Genomic DNA, 19233 nt, shown 5'->3' with positions numbered 1-19233 from the left:
TTACACTTCTCATCACTTTGGGTATATTGTGCTTACGTACTTTCAAGGACTATGACTTCTTTATTGGGTTATAAGTGTAAGCGTAAACTGACAACTTCGTCCACTACTATTAATGTCCAAACACCTGAAATTCAACTTCAAGAGAAATAAATGCTGATGATTATAGTTCTTAACAAAACATGGACAGCAGATGGCATCATTTCCTTACAGTTACATTCATCATGTTGAGTTTCACTTTGACCTGTGACCACTTTCATTCATTCATCCAAGAGCATGAAGAAACCCTGCGATAAACAGAGGTGTTTGCTATTATCTAGAACTAATACCCGGTAAACATGTTGACTCCCTTGGTCATAATTTAAAATGTCATATTTTTCCACACGTGGGCCATGAATTTGAAACATTCTTATGCCCTGTATGAGGTAGCAAAAGTGTAATTTTTCCATTGTTTGACACTCCTATATACTACGATCATAGGTTGGAAAAAATGCAAAATTCAAATCATACATGGCTGAGATTTGTCAATTCAGTTCAGATTGTTTGCAATATTCTCAGATGAGGAGCGTCAAGAAGGAGCTTCTGATTCCAAAAGTGTGGCTTGTGTATATTCAAGGAAAGGTTGTTGTTGGTTTGAAGCATAGCAGTGGGAACACTATTGAGACTCGTCCAAGAATGTCATACTGAGAGGAAAAGGAAGTGACAAAGCAGAGGTGTCTCATGACAGGCTAGACCTCTGTTAGGCCCGTCCACATCTGCAGTAACTGTTAAGTCCAATATATTCAAATAGAAACTGAAAAGGTGCATCAACAGAAATAAAACGGGCGACATCCAGGTTCCACAACACGGTGATTCTCTTTCGCCTGATACATTTGCATTCGTATGTAATGAATAAATAGAGAGAGAGATGTAACTCAGTTGTCAGTTAGTACCGAAAATCATGAGGTGAGGAATTATAAAATTGTTTTTATTCTATGTATCAGGACTGGTCCTCATCAGTGTTTAAAACCAGTGTTAGCAAACACAATGAAAGAACTTTAAAGAGCTCAAGGACTGAGAGAAACTTGTCGTGCCTTTGCAGCTTTGAACAGGAAGACCCCGTTTCCTCTCCGAGCTTGCACTCCCAACTTAGACTGACCATCAGGAAGCTCTGATGCTGTGAGATTCCAGGGGTAATTTAGAGCTCGTCTATAAACATCCGCTCTGTAAAATCTATAGATTATCTCTGTTTGTTAAGTATATGAAGTAGTTTGTAGTTGTACTTTAATAATAACAAAGTTGAAGCAGAATCACACAATTGCCTTTTAATGTATTGTATGATCTTTAAAATACAAAAACACAATCTGCTACACAGTAATGTAACACAATTGATTGAGAACTAATATTTATCAAATGTGATGACATACAGTATGGCTTTCTTACAAAAGTATAAAAATTCTACAGTAAATATAAAACAGTTGAGATGCCATGTTGAGCTCTGGTTCCATCTTGTACAAAAACTGAAAATGTTTTCTTTCCATTTGTGACCCCCCCCCCCCCCCAAAAAAAACAATGCAGCAGAAGTTGTTTTTAATGAAGTGTGATAACTTTGTGGCTTTGGCTTCACACCACAGCGCAGGACCGGGGCTCTCGGAAGGGGTTGCTGCCGGTGGGGACACCCACTAACAGAGCATCCTTGCCTGCGTTCTGAAGACAGTACTGCTGGAGCTCTGCCGCAGCCTGGGACACCTGCAAATACAAATATATATAAATGTATGTATTTACATGTGTATATCGTGTTAGATGATGCCCATAAGCTCACTAATCTGCCATAGTATTGATCTGGAGCGGGAGTAATGCAAATAAGATGCAAAAATCATTCCATTTAAGGTCAATTAATCAAGTAACCTTGGGTTTTATGTAGAAAACTAATATCAGTGAATACGTCAATAGTTCTATGAACACTATGTGTATCAGAGAACATTAATCTTACTAAAAGATGTAAACTTTGAATACATAAACAGTTCACACCTTGTATTTTGTTCTCAGGAAACTGTTCTGTGATACAAGTGAACGATTTACAAAATACTTTTAGCACACTTCTTTATTTATGAAAGTACATTATGATATTGGCAATAAACATGTCTGTTTGCTTTAACTTCTATTAAAAAGTGAGCATAGTGTTGTCATGGTTTACAATAATGACTGCTAGCATTCAGGCGGGTTTGTCTGGCTGTGACTTTTGTGTTGAGAAGAGTCAGTTTTGACTATGATACATAAAATTGCTATAAAAATAAAACTATACTTTCCCCAACTTATACCTCAATCAAAAGGTATAGTATGTAGAAAGAATATAATCCCCAAAAAAATCCTTAGTCGTCCTCACCTTGATTCTCTCCACGCTGGCCTCCAGTTTCAGTTGTTCTACCAGCCGTCGCATGTTGGATAAGTTGGAATTAGAGGTCATGTTGCTGGAAGTCGTTATAGGAGAGATGAACTCGAAATTAAAACTCCCCTCTGTGTGTTCAGCACTGCAGTTGACTCCACTAATGGGCAGCAGACGCTCGCCGTGAGACAATGGCCGGGTTTCCTTCCGACTGACTCCAGTCTACTTCACTGAAGCAACGAGGAGAGAGAGACACAAACTGGCCTCCAAATGTGTTCCTGATTCACAAAAAGTGAAATGAACTGAACCCAGATGTACTAACAGGCCTAAATAGTCAGACATATTCATTTAAAACAGATTTGTCGTTGTTGTTGTTGTTTTTTCAGCTCACAGGTGCTAAATTCAGTACAATTTAACCAGGTTTATTGCCGGGTAAAGATTACACCACAAAAGAACCTTACTGAGTATAATGGTTTGGCTGAAAATAATCATTTACAATGACAGAGCAAGTGCTGGAGTTCAAGTAAAACAGGGAGACTAGAATTAAAATGTTTATCTATTTAAGAATTCTTTATAAAGGCAACATTTGCCCCTGTCAATCTTAATTGTGTTCTCAAATGCAATATTATTAGTATTATCATTATTTTCAACGCTTCGTTATTAATACTGCATGTGTCAAGTTTGCAACTGACTATTTGTGTGCTTGTTACTGTCTTCTTCAATCAATGAACCGTTTGGACTGTGACATGCCACACAACAGCAATGCATTTCATTTATCAGTTCCCGAAAATCTAAGATGATGCCTGCAAATGTCTGGAATAAAATCTGCATCTGAGAGGCCACAAACAGCATCATTAGGTATTTCTAATTGAGAGCAGAAGGAAACCATGGTATGTTAATGTATTTTCTGCTCCTCATTCTTGCTCCAGGTGTTGTTTTTTTGTGATATATAGCAGTTCAGTGTTGTAGAATCATGACAAGTTAAACTACTACCTGTCTTGCTGTAGCGATGGTTTGCAGGTAGGCGCGGAAACATCACATCGACCAATCAGGTAGCACGTCCTCATGAATAGTAATGACACTGCCTCGCCTTCGAATGACGACAATCCGCTGCCTGAAAGCGTCGCAGACGTCGTGCTGCTGCTGTGGAGCTGTAAATTACCAACATTCTAGCTGCGTTTGAATGCAGCTTCCTGTGCCAAACCCACGTGGCTAATGGACCACGACACCATGTCCTCATTGGTCTGCCGGTGATTACCGGGATTGGCCTTAAAGAGCTTTTACAGAAAGGTAAACATTGCCTTCTGGAGACCACCGGCACCGGACGTGAGGAAGTATGAGCGGGTAGAGAACCGTCGAGCCTCCCGGATGTGTCTGAGTTCAGCAGACATGGTTGAAGTGTTTTCCGGGCGGATACTCGTGAATAAAGACGGGGATTTGGTCGATCCCGAGGAGGCGCTGAGGAACAAAGTGGTGGGGATTTATTTCTCCGCAGGATGGTGCCCTCCATGCCGAGACTTTACACCCATCCTGTGTGACTTCTACACGGAGCTGGTGGAGGAGAGCGACCCTCCGGCTCAGTTTGAGCTCGTGTTCGTCTCCTCCGACAAGTCGACCGAAGATATGGTCGAATATTATCACGACATGCACGGAGACTGGCTGGCTCTGCCCTGGACCGACGAATACAAACAGTACGTATAAGGCATTGGGGGTTCGTTCGGTCAGTTTACAAAAAGAACTGTGTGTGTGTGTGTGTGTGTGTGTGTGTGTGTGTGTGTGTGTGTGTGTGTGTTTGTATATGTGTGTGTTAAGCCACTTTGCTGCCGGACACCAGACTTTAGACCAGTTAATTGGAGACGGCAAACTCGAATGGGGACAGAAGCTGTCTTCATTTGGATGTTGGCATGATTGACGACCCTGATTTGGGGTCAGGGTGACACCCCTTCACCTCATCCATTAACCAGGTGCTCTTTAGTTCCGTTTGACACCAAGGTGGACAGAGCTGAGTAACTGTCCCAGAAACACCCAAAGGTGCTATTAGACAGCACTATGGTGCAGGGAACACACCCAAGTGACTCGGAAACTGAAGCAGGAAGCAAGTGACTGCAATTTGCAGAGAACCAGTACTTCTGAAACATGGGTTACCAAGATGGTTCCTGCTGACTCATCAAAGTCACTTGAGCAACAAGAGTCATCAGAAGTTTTGTACCAGGTTGAAGTAGAGACCACAAGGTTCTTAGGAGCAGGACCCCTGTAACTTCCCAGAGCTCAGTTCCTGACCTGTAACTTCCCCACCAATATTTACATGATTACCTTTATTAATGATAATAATAACACCAGCTTCCAAGGACCGTGTCCGGATTGCCATCAGGGGTTAAGGTGGGGGATAAAGGCTAATGGAGGTTTAGTTTAGGTTCTCTTCATGTGTGCCTGAGTTGCAATGGTACCAGGACCGGAAAAGTGCTTGGAGTTTGGGTGTATCAAGTAAATATCAGCTTTCTTTGTGGAGACCAGTTCAAGTTTTAAACTCCCTTCCCAGCACCTTTTAGTACATCCACCGTTCCTGAACAGTTGTACTAACATGGAACATTTCTCTGTGTGTGTGTGTGTGTGTGTGTGTGTGTATATAAAACATTTGTAAGAGCCCATAAATTGTACATCGACCACATTGCCTCCACATCTCTTGATTATAAACAGATGATGAGCGAAGAAGACGACACTACATAGTGAAAAATGTCCAATATCCTCTGATGACGCGCTGTTATTACTCTGCATCCCAGCTGTCGTAGTTTGTCAGTTTGAGGGTTAGGACTGAGTTTCTGGTTTAGAACCGGGTTTAGGTCGGGATGCCCGGGGGCACTATGATATCCGGGGGCACTATGATAGCCGTACCAAGGGAACACCGTTGTCTCTAGAGCTTATTAGGCAGCTCCTGCTTATGTCAGATGCTTAGGAAGGTCACCCGCTGAGGTTTAATTAGAGAGGAGTCAGCTGAGTGTCACTCTCAGTCCACCGTCTAATTCCTTGTCGTGTATAAAAGCTTTTTGAATGTTGAATGTGCTTAATACACCTGACTTTTTTCAAGTTACGTTAATACACTGCCATGTGGTGAAAAAACAAAACAAAACAAGAAAACAACATTTTCAGCCCAAATTTTGTATTGAACATGAATACGTAACAAGTTGTAGTTGTCTGATGAATGTGGTGCAGTCAAGAATACAATATTTCCATCTGAAATCTGGCGAAATGTATGAATGATAGAAGTCGTATATTTTAAATATTTTTGTATTTGAGCTCATTTCATTTTCAGCATTCATCGTCAAGGTCTTGACGGTTACATTTTTGTTTATTTTGCTAATGAATAATTATTACGTGAGCGTTCAAATCTTGGATGTTCTCATTCTGTCAGTTTGATATCATTCTTGCTGGTTTGTTGCATGAATATCTCTATTAATTATTGTTGATGTCCGTCTCTTTTCTGTCATGACAGCGAGCTGAAGCAGCGCTACAAGATCACCGCGGTACCCAGACTGGTGATCGTGAAGGAGAACGGCGACGTGATCACGGACAAGGGCAGGAAACAGATCCGAGATCGAGGACTGGCCTGCTTCAGGTCCTGGCTGGACGCCTCCGAGATCTTTCAGAACTTCAGCGGTTAAAAAGGAGCAAGACTGAGAATGGTGACTGGCCTTCTCACCGAGCGCGTCGAACAAAACCAAAGAAAAGGCTCACGAGTTGATGTAAGGAAAAGAAATGTACACGTTGTACTTCTGCTACACAAAAGGATGTATCTTTATACAACTCTTTCTCTACTTCTCTTGCTCACAAGTTTGCTTTAGCGGTTGACAAACATCCTATGCATTGAAGAGGAATCTCAGGCATGTTTAACGTGTTCTGTGTTAGGAAACGTGTGTTTACTGTCAATAATACGAGCTTTTCCTTTTCCCCGTGCTAGTAGAGGTACACCGGTCACAGCTAAACACGGCTGAATCTTGCCTGTCCATCTGATGTCTTCTGTCAGGAGTTTGATTTGTCGTTCTTCAGCTCTATTTAGCTACCTGTATATTTTTATATTTTGATTCTAATTATTAAAAAAGTATATTGAGTGAGTTTTATTTTTCTGTTTGTGCTTCTTTATTACTGCTTAAAGAGCTTCTACCGCGCTCCTCCGAACCAACAAACAAACAAAGCGATTTCCCCTCGGCCTCATTAAGACGCCCAAGGAGACGGTTGTTTCCAAGATGCTAGCACATTCACCTGATTACTGTGTGTGTGTGTGTGTGTGTGTGTGTGCGTGTGTGTTCTTTCTTTTACTTGCTATATATTGAGGACTAGAATATGTAATTAACCAACAGAGTGAGATCATTTTTGGAAAGTGAGGACGTTTTAGCCGGTCCTCACTTCTTCAAAGGGCCGTTTGAAGGTCAAGACTTGGTTTTAGGGTCGAGGTTAGAATCAGGTTCAGGTTAGGTTTAGGGTCAAGGTCAGGGTCAGGCTGTCAGTTGAGATGGTTAGGTTTAGGGTGAGTGGCTAGGGAATGCATTATGTCAATGAAAGTACTCACAAAGATATAAGTACAAGGATGTGTGTGTGTGTGTGTGTGTGTGCGCGTGCATGCTGGTCTCATCAAGGTGCAGCTTCTGCAACCCCAGGTAACATCCAGAGGCGTCACCTGGGAACAGGAACAGATGGGAGGGCCGAGTTTTACAACATGAGATATCTAGGCGGGGGGGATTCTAGAGGAAGATGCTTCCTAGATCTCACAGTTCATCAGAAATGATGCAACTCCGGGAGACAGAGACAGAGAAGGAAGTACAAGACTCCAGCAGACATGTCAGACAGAGATGCAACAGTCCTTCTGACATCAGCTATTCCTCGCCGTCACTTGAAAAGAAACAGAACTTAACTTCTCTGGTTTGCTTTCTTTGAGCGCTTCACTTTGTACAACTTGAGAAATTGCAGTTTCACAGTCAGCCATGTGGGGTCACTACATGATTATATATGTGTGTTTCTCTGGATTTCACAGCCTGGGATGGTGGGATAGAAGCATGATTCCCTGAAGTTTAAAAAAGAATTATTAAAAAGGCTTTCACTGTGTCTAAAGATAGAAATAGTACTATAACTACTTTAAAAATACTGGGATTCAATTTAAATTTGGCTGCTCAGTATTTGTATGCTTCTACCACCTGCAGGCACAGCGGGGGGTTGCAAGTCTTTGACACTTATTTTGGGGGTCCTGCAGCTGAAAAGTTCAAGAACCCCTGGGAGGAAGAATACAGATCCTACTGTAAAAGTTTCAGCAACCAACTTTACTTCACAAGAGGTAAAAGTTCACCGGGTATAGAGGTATGTGGTTATGCGCAGGAAAATTGACTAGAAGTCAGAGAAATGTCTCCTGTGACTGTTGAACCGTTCAAATACTTTATCATTAGATTATCATTAGCAGTAAAAGAGGGTTTTACTGCTGTAGTTGAACGAGGAAGAATTCATTCTGTACCGTTTCTTTTCATTCAGTTGCATCTCATGATCAGTTTTCCTATGGAATCATCTGCGGACTCTTGTCTCCATGACACCGAGGATTGTTTGGTGTAAATTTTATAAAAATGCCGTCGCAATTTGACAAACAACAAACCTAACAGGACAATAATGACATAATACGTGAGCAGGACACGACAAAGGTCAAATATCTGATCTTCACGTTTGTCATGGTGGAATCATTTAATATTCCTACAAATGTGTAAAATTGACTGATTGCCCCAGCTGTCAACAGTTAAATGTGAAAGAAAATATCACAATCCGTTCACAGTTTATGTGGTGAAGTAAAAAAATGCATTAATTCCCTGTGAGGAGTACTGTGATGGAGTTGAAGAAGCATGAAAAGAGAAAACTAGTTTACTACTCTCTTTATCTGCGTCCCTAAACATACACTTGCTCATTCATTCACTCCCTGGCTTAACACATTTATGAATCCTCTGGCAGTAAAGCAGCAGTATAATCAAGTTATTCATAATTCCATCAGGAGGAGTACATTCCACAGCCGAATGCAAAGTCCCCCTGTATTCAAATATTCCATTTACTTCACTTGAATTTGTTTGATCTTAACCGTTTGACACTAGAAAGTTGCTTTCAAGTTCATTCTCTGCGCACCTCGAATCTCAGCTGAAGACGCAGCAGCGTGATATGTGACTGAAGTAGTCGGGGACAAAGTCCCGATCCGGGATAAAACTCAGCTGTGACTCGGAAACATGAAAGAGATGGTGGCACCTCAGGGGAGGAGACATCTTGTGTCCAGACGTTCTTGATTGTTAACAAACATCATGAATATGATTTCTAACAAAATGATTGGGCCTTTTTATTTTTATTGTTTGTGTCTTATTTTGTCCAAAAAAAAAACTACACACACACAATGTTTCAGTGCTCACAGTTTGAGGGAACTGTAACATCTCATCACATGTCTGAAATAACATTTTCTTGCTAGCTGAGTGTGTGTGTGTGTGTGTGTGTGTGTGTGTGTGTGTGTGTGTGTGTGTGTGTGTGTGTTTGCGCGCGTGTATGATTGCATTATTCCATCAACCGTAGAATGTGTGCACCAGGTATTTTTCAGGGAACATAAATCAGTTTATACAGACAAGTTGTGGGAACTCGACATTCCGGGTACAGAAAAATCAAATCAAATCCTCATAAATTATTCAATGTCAGTATGAAGTCTGTGTGACAAACATCAAAGCAAAAACTAAAGATAAAAATTCCAAGGTATGAAAGGCTTTATGTGCTTTGTTAATGCTAATGGGACCTCTTGTGTTACATTTGCCTCAAACTGTTGCATTGCAATTAAGAAAGTAATTCATTATCAACTTGTTTCTGTGTATGACACAAACGTAATGTAAAAATTCCATCCATCCATTTTCTATCACTTATCCTGTAAAGGGTCGCGGGGGGGCTGGAGCCTATCCCAGCAGCCCTCAGGCGAGAGGCGGGGTTCACCCTGGACAGGTCATCAGTCCATCACAGGACCAACACATAGAGACGGACAACCATTCACACTCACAGTCACACCTACAGTCAATTTAGAGTATCAATCAGCCTTGTCCCCTCTTAATGTCTTTGGACTGTGGGAGGAAGCTGGAGTACCAGAGAGAACCCACACAGGAACAGGGAGAACATGGAGACTCACACAGAAAGATCCTGTGATGGAGCCGGGACTCAAACCCTGAACCTTCTTGCTGTGAGGCGACAGTACAGACCACTGTACCACCGTGCCGCCGTAATGGAAAAATATGAGCACAAAATTAACTTACTGAAATTTAATTTCACTTAATTTAGATAAGGTTTCTTTGATCAGTCACGCTTTTATTAAAACCGCTTCAGGGTTGCCAGGTTTTGTGGTTGGGCTCCTCCAAGCACAGGCGTAGCACCGAATCCTAAACACTCTACTAATTGCAAACAATCTCTCACCCCAGGATTTTCAAGGACCCTCTTATTTTGGGGTGCTGAGTCGTCAGTCCCACTTCTCCTCCCACTGCTTCGCCCCCACCACTGAAGTAGGATGGCCATACGTCCATTTTTTTTTTTAAGGTGGACGGTCCAGTTTTGAAGCACAGTGTTCTACAATTTGTGTGTCCTTGAGCCTCATTTATAGTCCTTTTGAAATCATTTTATAACTTATTTAATGGTGTATGAGCGTGCTTGGGGGAGACACAACATATTTCAGTTGAATGTCTTGCAGTGTTTTATCACAACGGTGTGTAATGTGTTGTGATTGCTTGGTATCGTAGTACTCTGGAGTCGTAAGTGTCATGTTTTTGCGTATTTCTTCCAGTTGTTATCCAGGTGTCACTGAAACCTTCAAAGTGACCTTTTTGGTGTTGTGTGAGTGGCTTGAAGTTTTGACCTTTTTTTTTTTTAGAAGTCCCACCGCACTGCAATACACACACGACCAATTAATTAAACATTTTGCATTAAAGATTTGTCACATAATTAAAAAAAAAAAAACCCCACATAACTAATGTTTATTTTACTCTTAAGCTTATTCAGCAGGTGGTTTATTGAAAATCGAGACCAATAAATGATGATTTATTAATGTCTGACATTTAATTTTTGTGTTTTTTTCAAACCTGGAAACCTCAAAATGTTGCCATTGGTCATTGAGCTGATTGTTTATTGAAGTAAAGCATTAGTTGCTTGGTTATTTTAGTGGCTGGCTTGTAAGAAACTATACCCATGTGAATGGGTCATGTCTGGGCTTGTAGGCTGCTGCGTGTTATTAATAAATGTAACTGATGTCCCCGTCACCCCTCAGGTCAGGTTAAGATGCATCTTTATGTGGACTTCACATCTGCAGCCTTCTAGCTGCAGTCATAATGAAAGGCGGCTGTGTTTCCTGCCACTCTAACGGCATCTCCACACCACTAACAAGGCTGTCTTTATGTGAGAGCAGAGATGGAGGGAGGCGGAGAGGTGGGAGGACCTGCTCCGAGGGAGCGTCCTGTCAAAAACACTGCACTAGAATTCAACTTCCGCTTTACACTTTCAAAATAAGAGGCCCACGTCATTGAATCATATTTTTGTGTGCAATTTCGAGAATTTTACCACAAATAAACTTTGGTATCTTTGTTTTTTTTTTGTTTTTTGTTTTGTTTTTTTCATCTGTTGGTGTTAGAAGAATGCTGCTAGACATGTCTGTTTGGAGGTCTTGGAGATTTCACCTGCCTGAGCTTTTCAGCTTTAACCTGAAGAACATGGTTTTTATAGATTTTGAAGTTACCTAGTGTTGGCTACACTGCCATTGAATTCCTCAAAATATTCCAGCTATGTCTATTTTGACTTTTGTTATTGGAGTTTATTTATGTATATATTTTGTTCATAAGAGGTGTACTGTATATTCCTGAGAATGGCACCAAACATTGAGAGCAAACACACACTACACTATATTAATAAAGCAGAAGTTGAACTGGATCAACTTGGTCTGTAAATGTCTTCATTTTTGGTCGAAATCAATGCTTATAAGGTGACAGTTCCCATGACTGACCAGCCAAACCATGTTGCAGCTATTTCTTTTCAACGGTCCCTTCCACACTGTAATAAATGCATTAAAAGATATGATAATTGGTGTTTGGCTTCTTTCTTTTTTTTTACAGTGAAAGTAACACAGGCCAAATTACCACGTTAAAATTCTTGAAATGCTCCTTCTCTTTCATCCTAACTTCCAGAATATTTGAAATATTTTCTCAATTTGTGATGAGTCTCCTCTCATAACAACAATGTCTTCTTTATCAAACCCTATGCTCAGTAATATACAAACTATTTGTCTTGAACCAAAACAAACTTAAATCATTTCCGCTTTCATTCACAGTAGCGCTAAGTTACTTAGCTTCTAGTGAACTGACATTTCGTGTTCCTCTATGCTCATACATGATCGCGCCAAATCAAAAGTGTTAGTCAGTTTTTAGCTCAGAAAAAAATGTTTGTGAGTCACTAACCACATAGCTGGATGAAGAAAAGAAAACAATTATAGCTGTCGATGCCCTTGAGAGTTTTTAAACAGATGTTTTTGGGCAGTTATGCTATCGTTTTTGTTGTTAACTGTTGTCAATCATCGGCTAGCATTAGCAACAAGTTAAATATAGCTAGCTCTTTGCATTCTGGAATCACACAAAAGTAATGCAGGAGGAAATTATTATTTTTTTTATCCCAAGACACCTATTTGTGAGTAAAGACAAACAACTTTTTGGGTAAAGTATCTTTTCTTGGTTTATGATACCCCCTAAACCTGTTAAAATCCATATAAATATGTGCTAAATCACTGGTTCTCAAAAGGGGGTACGTGTACCCATGTGGGTACATGGAGGTACTCCAGGGGGTACGTGAAGCTTTACAAAAATATATATATTTAAAAAAAAACAGTAATCCTAATAATAATTAAGTCTTGAGAAATAATTATATTATACAAAGTTCGATAAAATACAAATGTATGTTCATACACTGAATTTTATATTCAGTATTCAATTTTAATATCCTTAAAAAAACTGACTCTTCCCAAACCAAGTTAGTTTGACCCATTGATCCAGCATCACTCGTCAATAGCCTGCCGTTGCCATGACGACGCGCTGTCACGATGGAGATGTGGCTAAAGCGCAGCAGTGATGCTGCTGAAAACACGGAGAAACAAGTGAAAAAGACGGCGAAACCAGAACCGAAGAAGTACCGAAAGTAGGCACCCAAAGCACTGTTTTTTTTTTTTTTTTTTGCGAAGAGCAATTAGCCAACGCTAGCAGATCATTGCTATAAGTTGTTTTACTTAATTAAAAAATCAGACACTGATGGCACAGCACTGTACCTCTTTATTTTCTACCAAAAATGTTTTGCGCGTGTCAGGGGGTACTTGAGTAAAAAATATTTCAAAGGGGGTTCATCACTGAAAAAAGTTTGAGAACCACTGTGCTAAATCATCCAGAATCCAGTGCAATTTTGACATAAGGAAAGTGTTCCCAGTGTAGTATTTTATTGTGAAAGCAGCTCTCGTTATATTCCGGTCGTACCCGCCTCGCTGCGGCTGACTTGTCTCAGCCAGGCGGTACAAACGCTCACACCCTCTCTTGCACTCCTTGAGTGTCGGCTACAGACCGGCGGAAGGCTGCAGGACGGGACTGCTGCTCCATCCGGGACAGAATAGAAGCTTCACTCAGGCTAGACTGAACGAAACACCGCTGGAACAAGAGGTAGCCTATAAGCTTGAAAAACTGCATAAAATTAATTTGTCAGTCCTGATATTGTTGTTGGTGTATGTCAGTGGAAGTGACCTTTTACCTGCCAGTTTAACTTTTGACCAATGAAAATGCAAAGCCAAAATGAAACCATATATTATTCCATTAACACTCTTTACAGACACACCTATATTATGATAGCAAATACTTGCAAAATACTCACGAGGTAGATAAATTTACCCAGTAACAAAGGTGTACTTGAAAGTTGAATTGTGTTGAAGAAATTTAAATGCACCATTGGGAATTTATTTAATAGATATTTCATCATTTTAAACAGCAGCAAGACAGAAAACGCGTGATATTATTTATAAGAAACACATGGAAAAATTAAGCCTCCCTCAATAATTTCAGGTTACTAGACACAGATAATGAAATTTCATGCACCCTGCAAGTACAGGTTTCTTTTCCACAGCATTTGTGTTCACACATGCAGCACAGTGAGAGGTTTTTATCAGGGAAATGGTTCTAATCCTGCTTAGCGCGCTCACTAACAAGCAACCTAGCACCCTGAAATATTTGGTGTGCGAGCTGCCAGAGTTGTTTTTCGCATATTGGAAGAATGAGGTTGAAGATTATGTGGGATTTGAGGTTGTTTAGCAAGCTGACTTTGAAGAGTGGGGAAACACGCTGAGGGTAAATGACTAGAGATGCTTTTACCCTATGTGATTGTTTAACTGTAAGAAATGACATGATACATGATGACATGTGCCCTGGAAGATAAATTTGCCCCAATTGAGATGCTCTCTTCATCTGTATATGTGTGTTTTCTCTCTAAACCGCATGAACTCTCATGTTTCACAGATCAGATAACAGAGTCTTGCAGGATATTCGCCCCAGTGACGTGTAGTGATGCTACTGCAACATCCCCGCAGCATGTTGAGTGTTTGTTCATTCAGATGATGTGACTTTATGAAAATCTGTTAATTGGAGAGCTTATGAATGGCTCTAATGTGTATTTTGCCTCCAGAGATAACTGTCAGTTTCTCTCACATAAACCGAGTTATCAACAGTAGAGGGTGGAGCTTGTTCAGTAACAATGATTACCACAAAAGATCCATTTTAAAACACCACGGCTTTGTACCTTTGCGTTGAGAAACACTGCTCAGCCTCATGGTAACGTCTGTGTGGTGGCTCTCGACAGAAAAGGGGAAGTAATGAACTCTGGTCCTGATTAGAGCTGGCTGACGCTTAACGTCTTTGTTGAAAAATTGTATAGGATATCCATTACACAATAAAGGGCATGACATGAATTGCTATAAGGTTCCTTCATATGATAATGCAGAGTTGCTGAGATAAACAGATGTAGAAGTGCACTCTTGTGAGATGTGATCTGACTACCTGCACAGGAATATTCCACTATTCCTGAGTGTGGCCTTTTTCTGAATTTAGCATTTTTTTCCCCCATGAAGATGTGGGATGCATCGATTGAGTCAGGTCAGTCAGTCAGAGTAACACACGAGTCTGAATCAACAGGGAGCCTTCAACTGCAGTTAGAGGTTGCCGTGGTGATGCTAACTGCATAGTCTCTAGATCAAGAATTAAACTGAAATATGCCTCTTTGACTCTGTCTTGTTACTCAGAGGTTGCAATGGCTGCTGTCCTCAGCCCCTGCTCCACCGCGAGTCTGGTATCTGTGGTTGCGTGTAATTCTGCTTACAGTCAAATATACAGACACACAAAACACAACATCCGCGGTAGAGATAACCAGCGTGTCAGTTGCTCTATTTTCATCTCTTTTCAATCAGCGATCCATAACTTCCACACGTAGAATTACCGCCGACAACTGTAAACATGGGACATCAAGAGTGTCTTATTGTATGAACAGAAATTTACTGTCTGTGACAGCATAATAACAGAGAAGAGCTGTACTCTGTGAAAAGTATGTTGTGGTTTTTCCATTGTGCTCCAGTGTCACATATCTCCCCAACGGCACAAACACACGTACATATAAGACATTGTAGGGTTGGATGGAAGCTGTGGTGTCAGTGCTTTGCAGAAGAGATCGGTCCGTCTACAGTGTGTGGATCGCACGTTACTCGTATCCTACATGGTCGTTTTCCTCTTTGCTTCAGATTCAGAGAAACAAGCAAATCTTCGCGTTTGATGAGAATTTGACAAGAACTTAGTAAGCCTGTGTCGCTTTAGCAGATGAGAGGAGACCAATCTGACTTATTTTAGGATTGGATTGTCAAAAAGGGAAAATATTTTTGGTAAGATGCATTAAATTTGGCTGTTACCCTGATGGCCTTGGGGCGTAACGCATCAACCATCAACTGCTACATCCTCATTTACAGTTCAACCGGTGACCTTTGTTGTGTTTTGTTTTCGCTCCATTTCTCTTCACTTCTTTTTCAGTTCTCTGATAAGGACAAGAAAATAGAGCAAAAAAAAACCCCCCCAAAACAAAAAACACACGACCAAGATATTTGGTACATACAAAGTTGAAAAATCAATGTTGGTTCTCTCAAAATCCAGAAGTGCTGCATTGTTTTTGAATTCCCGAATCCCCTCAGCCCAGTGTGGGCCGTTGTTGTGTTGAGTTTTGCACTAGAACATTTTATTATCAACAGTTACAGCATAAGAAGATTCCCTCCATTGTTGTCTCTTAGTTGTTGCTCAGTTCAGTGAGTCATTTTCTCAAGTGATAGAGCTGTTGTCTAAATATTGAGGAAAAATATCTGCCTCTTCTGCGGTTAAATGAACCACTTTGTTCACCAGCTAGGTGCTAATTCTGTCTGTTTGCTGTTTGGCAGCGTACAGTTGGTTTACCACAGATTTTGGTGCTGAAAACAGCTGCCTGTGATGCTAAAAACAATGAGAGCACAGACACCATTACACAAAAAAAGGCTCAGTGGTTAGCCTCACAGCAAGAAGTTAATTTTCCTGTAAGTGCTTCTGACCGAGGCAATGTAGAAGCAAGTGGACTCCGCTGGCAGCGCTGCACGTCACTGCCCACTGCCCCGTAGAGGATGGGTTAATGGCAGAGGATGCATTTCATTTAATCTGTATAATGACATTAAAGACTTCATTTTCTCGAGCTTAAAGACACTGAAATGCTCCGTAGAGCTGATGGTGAACTTCAGTGATAATTCTCTTTTATTGATACGACTCAGTTAATATAATTTTAAGTTCACGTATACGTGGATCAGTGCTTTGTTTATGAGCAGGCTTTCGGAGTGTATACCTTCTACCGGTGCCACCAAGATGGTGTTCACTGATGGCAGTTTGACAAAAAAACAACAAGAAGTAATAATGTTTAAAAAAAAAGTCTTTCAGTTTCGGCAACAGCAAAGGTCAAATTATGATTGGAAAAGTTGTTATCAGCCCAGAATTTAACAATCAGTGCATCTTATAATATCCTGGTTTGGAGAAACCTGAATAATGCATGATGTAAACAACCTGATTCCAGATTCTGAACATATTTTGTAGACAATTGAGATGCTGAGATTTGGGGGAATTAAGACAGTCAGATGATTAGAGTCTTGGTAGAAAGGAGAAGGTTGTAAATCTCTGTACCAGATGAAAGTTGAATTTGAAGCAACGAGGAAAACCACCATGTAGGACACGAGTAACGTGCGATCCATGCAGTGTAGACAGACTGATCTCTTCTGAGAATGTTGTAAACCAGGACGAACTTTAAAACAGGACGCTGACGTTCACACATGGGTTGATATGAGCAGCTTTACAGTGCTGTCTATCACGTTCTAGTAATCGTCTGCTATGACTTTCAAGATCTGTCTGTCTTTCTACTGTTGCAGCTGCCATGACCTATTTTCCCCCGAGGGGGCCATTAAACTTTCATCTGGTACAATCTAACTGTGAAAGAAATGCAACACTTTGAGGAAGTGGGACCAACATGGGGCGGGGGTGCTGCTAACACAGGGCACTTATAGTGAAGCAGAGGAGTGTTGAGTTTGTGTGTGTGTTTTTTTCTAATTTAAGGGCCTTCCAGATGGCATGTCGACAGGAAGGTTTCAGGGAAACCGGCCCCTAATGATTGGGAGGGTGAATCACCTGAGGGGACAAGAGACATCAAAGAAACCTTTCTCTGCCTCGCGCTCCTTCCACCCCTCCTCTCGATCACTCTAGACCGACTTCTCCCGGCTCTCCATCGTCGTCTTACATCATATCTGATCGGCTCACTAAATAGTTCAAGGAAACTGCGGGCACAGTTGACACGTTCCCAGCCTTCCTTCTCATTCTTAAAATGTATCTTTATTAATCTCTTCTTCTTCTCAGACAATCCTCATGTTTTTGCCGTGGGATAGCCAGGGGGCGGGTTTAGACAGACACCCTGACCTTCATCGACGCCAGTGCGTTCTCGTGCGTTGACCTATGACACGTACGCAACCCTGGGGAGGATGTAGGGAGAGAGATAGAGGGACAAAGTGTAAACATGCGCTGTTGTGGTGCTTATCAGGTTGCTTGTAATGATCACTTACTGAGAGCGTGAGGGAGGGGAAGGTCGGCCGAGAAGGGTGCGCTGTTTAAAAGATTAATGCATCCATGCGCTCTCTCATAACTACGCCAACCTCACAGGAAATATGTGAATGTAAATAAATTCAGGGTCCTTAATTGTGGTGGGTACACAAATTCCCTGATGTCATGTGACTGACAGTAGTTCATGTCGGTAAAACAGAAGAAAGCCCACATGAGGGGGCTGGTTGGGGTAGTTGGAACCAACAGGGAGGGACCAGACTTTGCATTGGGAGATGGCGTTTTGAGTCTCATTCAAGTCCTGATTATAAGTCATGTTTATAAGCTGATGCATCAGATGGTTTGTTGCACTGTTATTTTTCACAGCCGATACTTGGCATGTGATTGGATGAACCGTTTGCCCATCGTAGCTCGTAGCACCAAACTGGAAGTGTTACATTTGGGAATAAATGAGCATACAACTGGATAAAGAAGACATGATAAAAAAAAAGTCATTCAAGAGGGGAAGGAAACATCTTTGTGAGCTCCGCGATATATATTTGTGAAGACTTGAAACGCTTTTTGTGAGAAGTATCAATTTAACCATGAAAAAAAACGTTGCAAGACAAGAAAGACTTGATGGTAATCATAATGAAACTCAAGTAAGTTTCATGAATCTGCTATGACGTCTTCAGACCATGAAGAAAATAATGGAAAATGATGTCCCCCCCCCCCCACCCCCAGCAGCAGTAATTGCTGAAATCTGAATCTCTTGAGCATGTAAAAATAGCCACTCTCACGCAATTGATTACTCTCACTTTCACACACACTCACATCCTCTCTGAGGCATCTGCAAAGTCCTGCTGCCTTTGAAAACACCATGTTCTCAGCGCATACATTACTCTGGCCTATTTGAGCTTGAATACATTAAATACCAGCAGAGAAAATCTGTACAGTGATTTAGACAGCAAGGCTGAGGTGCGGCGTTTGTCGTGATGAAAGGGTCATGAGGTTGCTTCTCAAATGCCTCATACATTTAAAGGTTAACCTGTGCGCGTTGTAGTACAGAGAACGCCTCACACACACAATGAACTTATCAGCTGTGTGTGACTTCTGCTACACCAGTGTGACTGTCAAGCGTAAAAGACTCCAGAAAAATTCATTCATTCATTCTGGTTTCAGATGCCAAACTTTGCTCCTCACTGAATTATCTCACACATCCTTCTCCCGTAGCTGACGGCCAACTCACTCCCACTCACCTAGCGATACCCACACCACTTGTAAGTGCTAAGAGGGTAAGATTAATATTTTCACTCCAAATGAAACAGATAGCCGACACACATGTACTCCCTCATAGATACGCTGGAGCGCGCGCGCACACACACACACACACACACACGCACACACACACAAATGTCCTGCAGGCAGGAAGCTGTTGCAGGAGAGGAGGAAATGTTGTTAGAGACTTGAACCAGATTCTGCACCACAGCTCAGCTTGCCACCAAATCATTTCCTTTCTCATCTCTCTCTTTTTTTCTCTTCATGACTGTCTGATTATTTATTTCATCTGTCTTTGTCCAACCATCTCTCCGTCCTCCGGCTCTTTTTCAATTTGTAACAGAGAGAATGAAAAATGTGATTTGGTAGACGAGTCAGGAAATGGAAAGAATTCATCCTCTGCTTTGTTTCTCT

At 41.3% G+C, this 19233-nt stretch overlaps 3 protein-coding genes across 3 annotated transcripts in view; 2 read left to right on the top strand and 1 right to left on the bottom strand.

Annotated features, from left to right (window-relative positions):
* Window positions 1–1302: 1302 nt before the first annotated feature.
* Window positions 1303–2579, bottom strand: gng10 (guanine nucleotide binding protein (G protein), gamma 10). Its single transcript, XM_086187067.1, has 2 exons — window positions 2363–2579; window positions 1303–1725 (listed from the first exon to the last, which is right to left on the bottom strand). The coding sequence occupies exons 1-2, from the start codon at window positions 2441–2443 to the stop codon at window positions 1600–1602; spliced, it is 207 nt and encodes a 68-aa protein (XP_086043193.1). The 5' UTR covers window positions 2444–2579; the 3' UTR covers window positions 1303–1599.
* Window positions 2580–3546: 967 nt separating this feature from the next.
* On the top strand, window positions 3547–6477 carry nxnl2 (nucleoredoxin like 2). Its single transcript, XM_086187262.1, has 2 exons — window positions 3547–4053; window positions 5853–6477. The coding sequence occupies exons 1-2, from the start codon at window positions 3731–3733 to the stop codon at window positions 6019–6021; spliced, it is 492 nt and encodes a 163-aa protein (XP_086043388.1). The 5' UTR covers window positions 3547–3730; the 3' UTR covers window positions 6022–6477.
* A 5875-nt stretch (window positions 6478–12352) lies between these two features.
* Window positions 12353–19233, top strand: part of csgalnact1a (chondroitin sulfate N-acetylgalactosaminyltransferase 1a) — a 32485-nt gene continuing 25604 nt past the window's right edge. Inside the window, exons 1-2 of the mRNA XM_086187427.1 lie at window positions 12353–12571; window positions 12972–13080. The gene's annotated coding sequence lies outside the window, so the exon portion shown is untranslated. The remainder of the gene's footprint in view (window positions 12572–12971; window positions 13081–19233) is intronic.

Source organism: Aulostomus chinensis, chromosome 19 (assembly GCF_037954235.1).
Source record: "Aulostomus chinensis isolate RoL2024-O1b breed Wild chromosome 19, RoL_Achi_v1.0, whole genome shotgun sequence".
NCBI lineage: Eukaryota > Metazoa > Chordata > Actinopteri > Syngnathiformes > Aulostomidae > Aulostomus > Aulostomus chinensis.
Note: the sequence above shows the minus strand (reverse complement) of the source record. Positions and strands in the feature narration are given on the sequence as shown.

Coding starts and splice junctions, on each gene's coding strand:
- nxnl2 (XM_086187262.1), top strand. CDS start 3,731: ATGTGTCTGAGTTCAGCAGACATGGTTGAAGTGTTTTCCGGGCGGATA. Junction 4,054..5,852: donor TGGACCGACGAATACAAACA/GTACGTATAAGG, acceptor CTGTCATGACAG/CGAGCTGAAGCAGCGCTACA.
- gng10 (XM_086187067.1), bottom strand. CDS start 2,443: ATGACCTCTAATTCCAACTTATCCAACATGCGACGGCTGGTAGAACAA. Junction 1,726..2,362: donor CCAGCGTGGAGAGAATCAAG/GTGAGGACGACT, acceptor TTGTATTTGCAG/GTGTCCCAGGCTGCGGCAGA.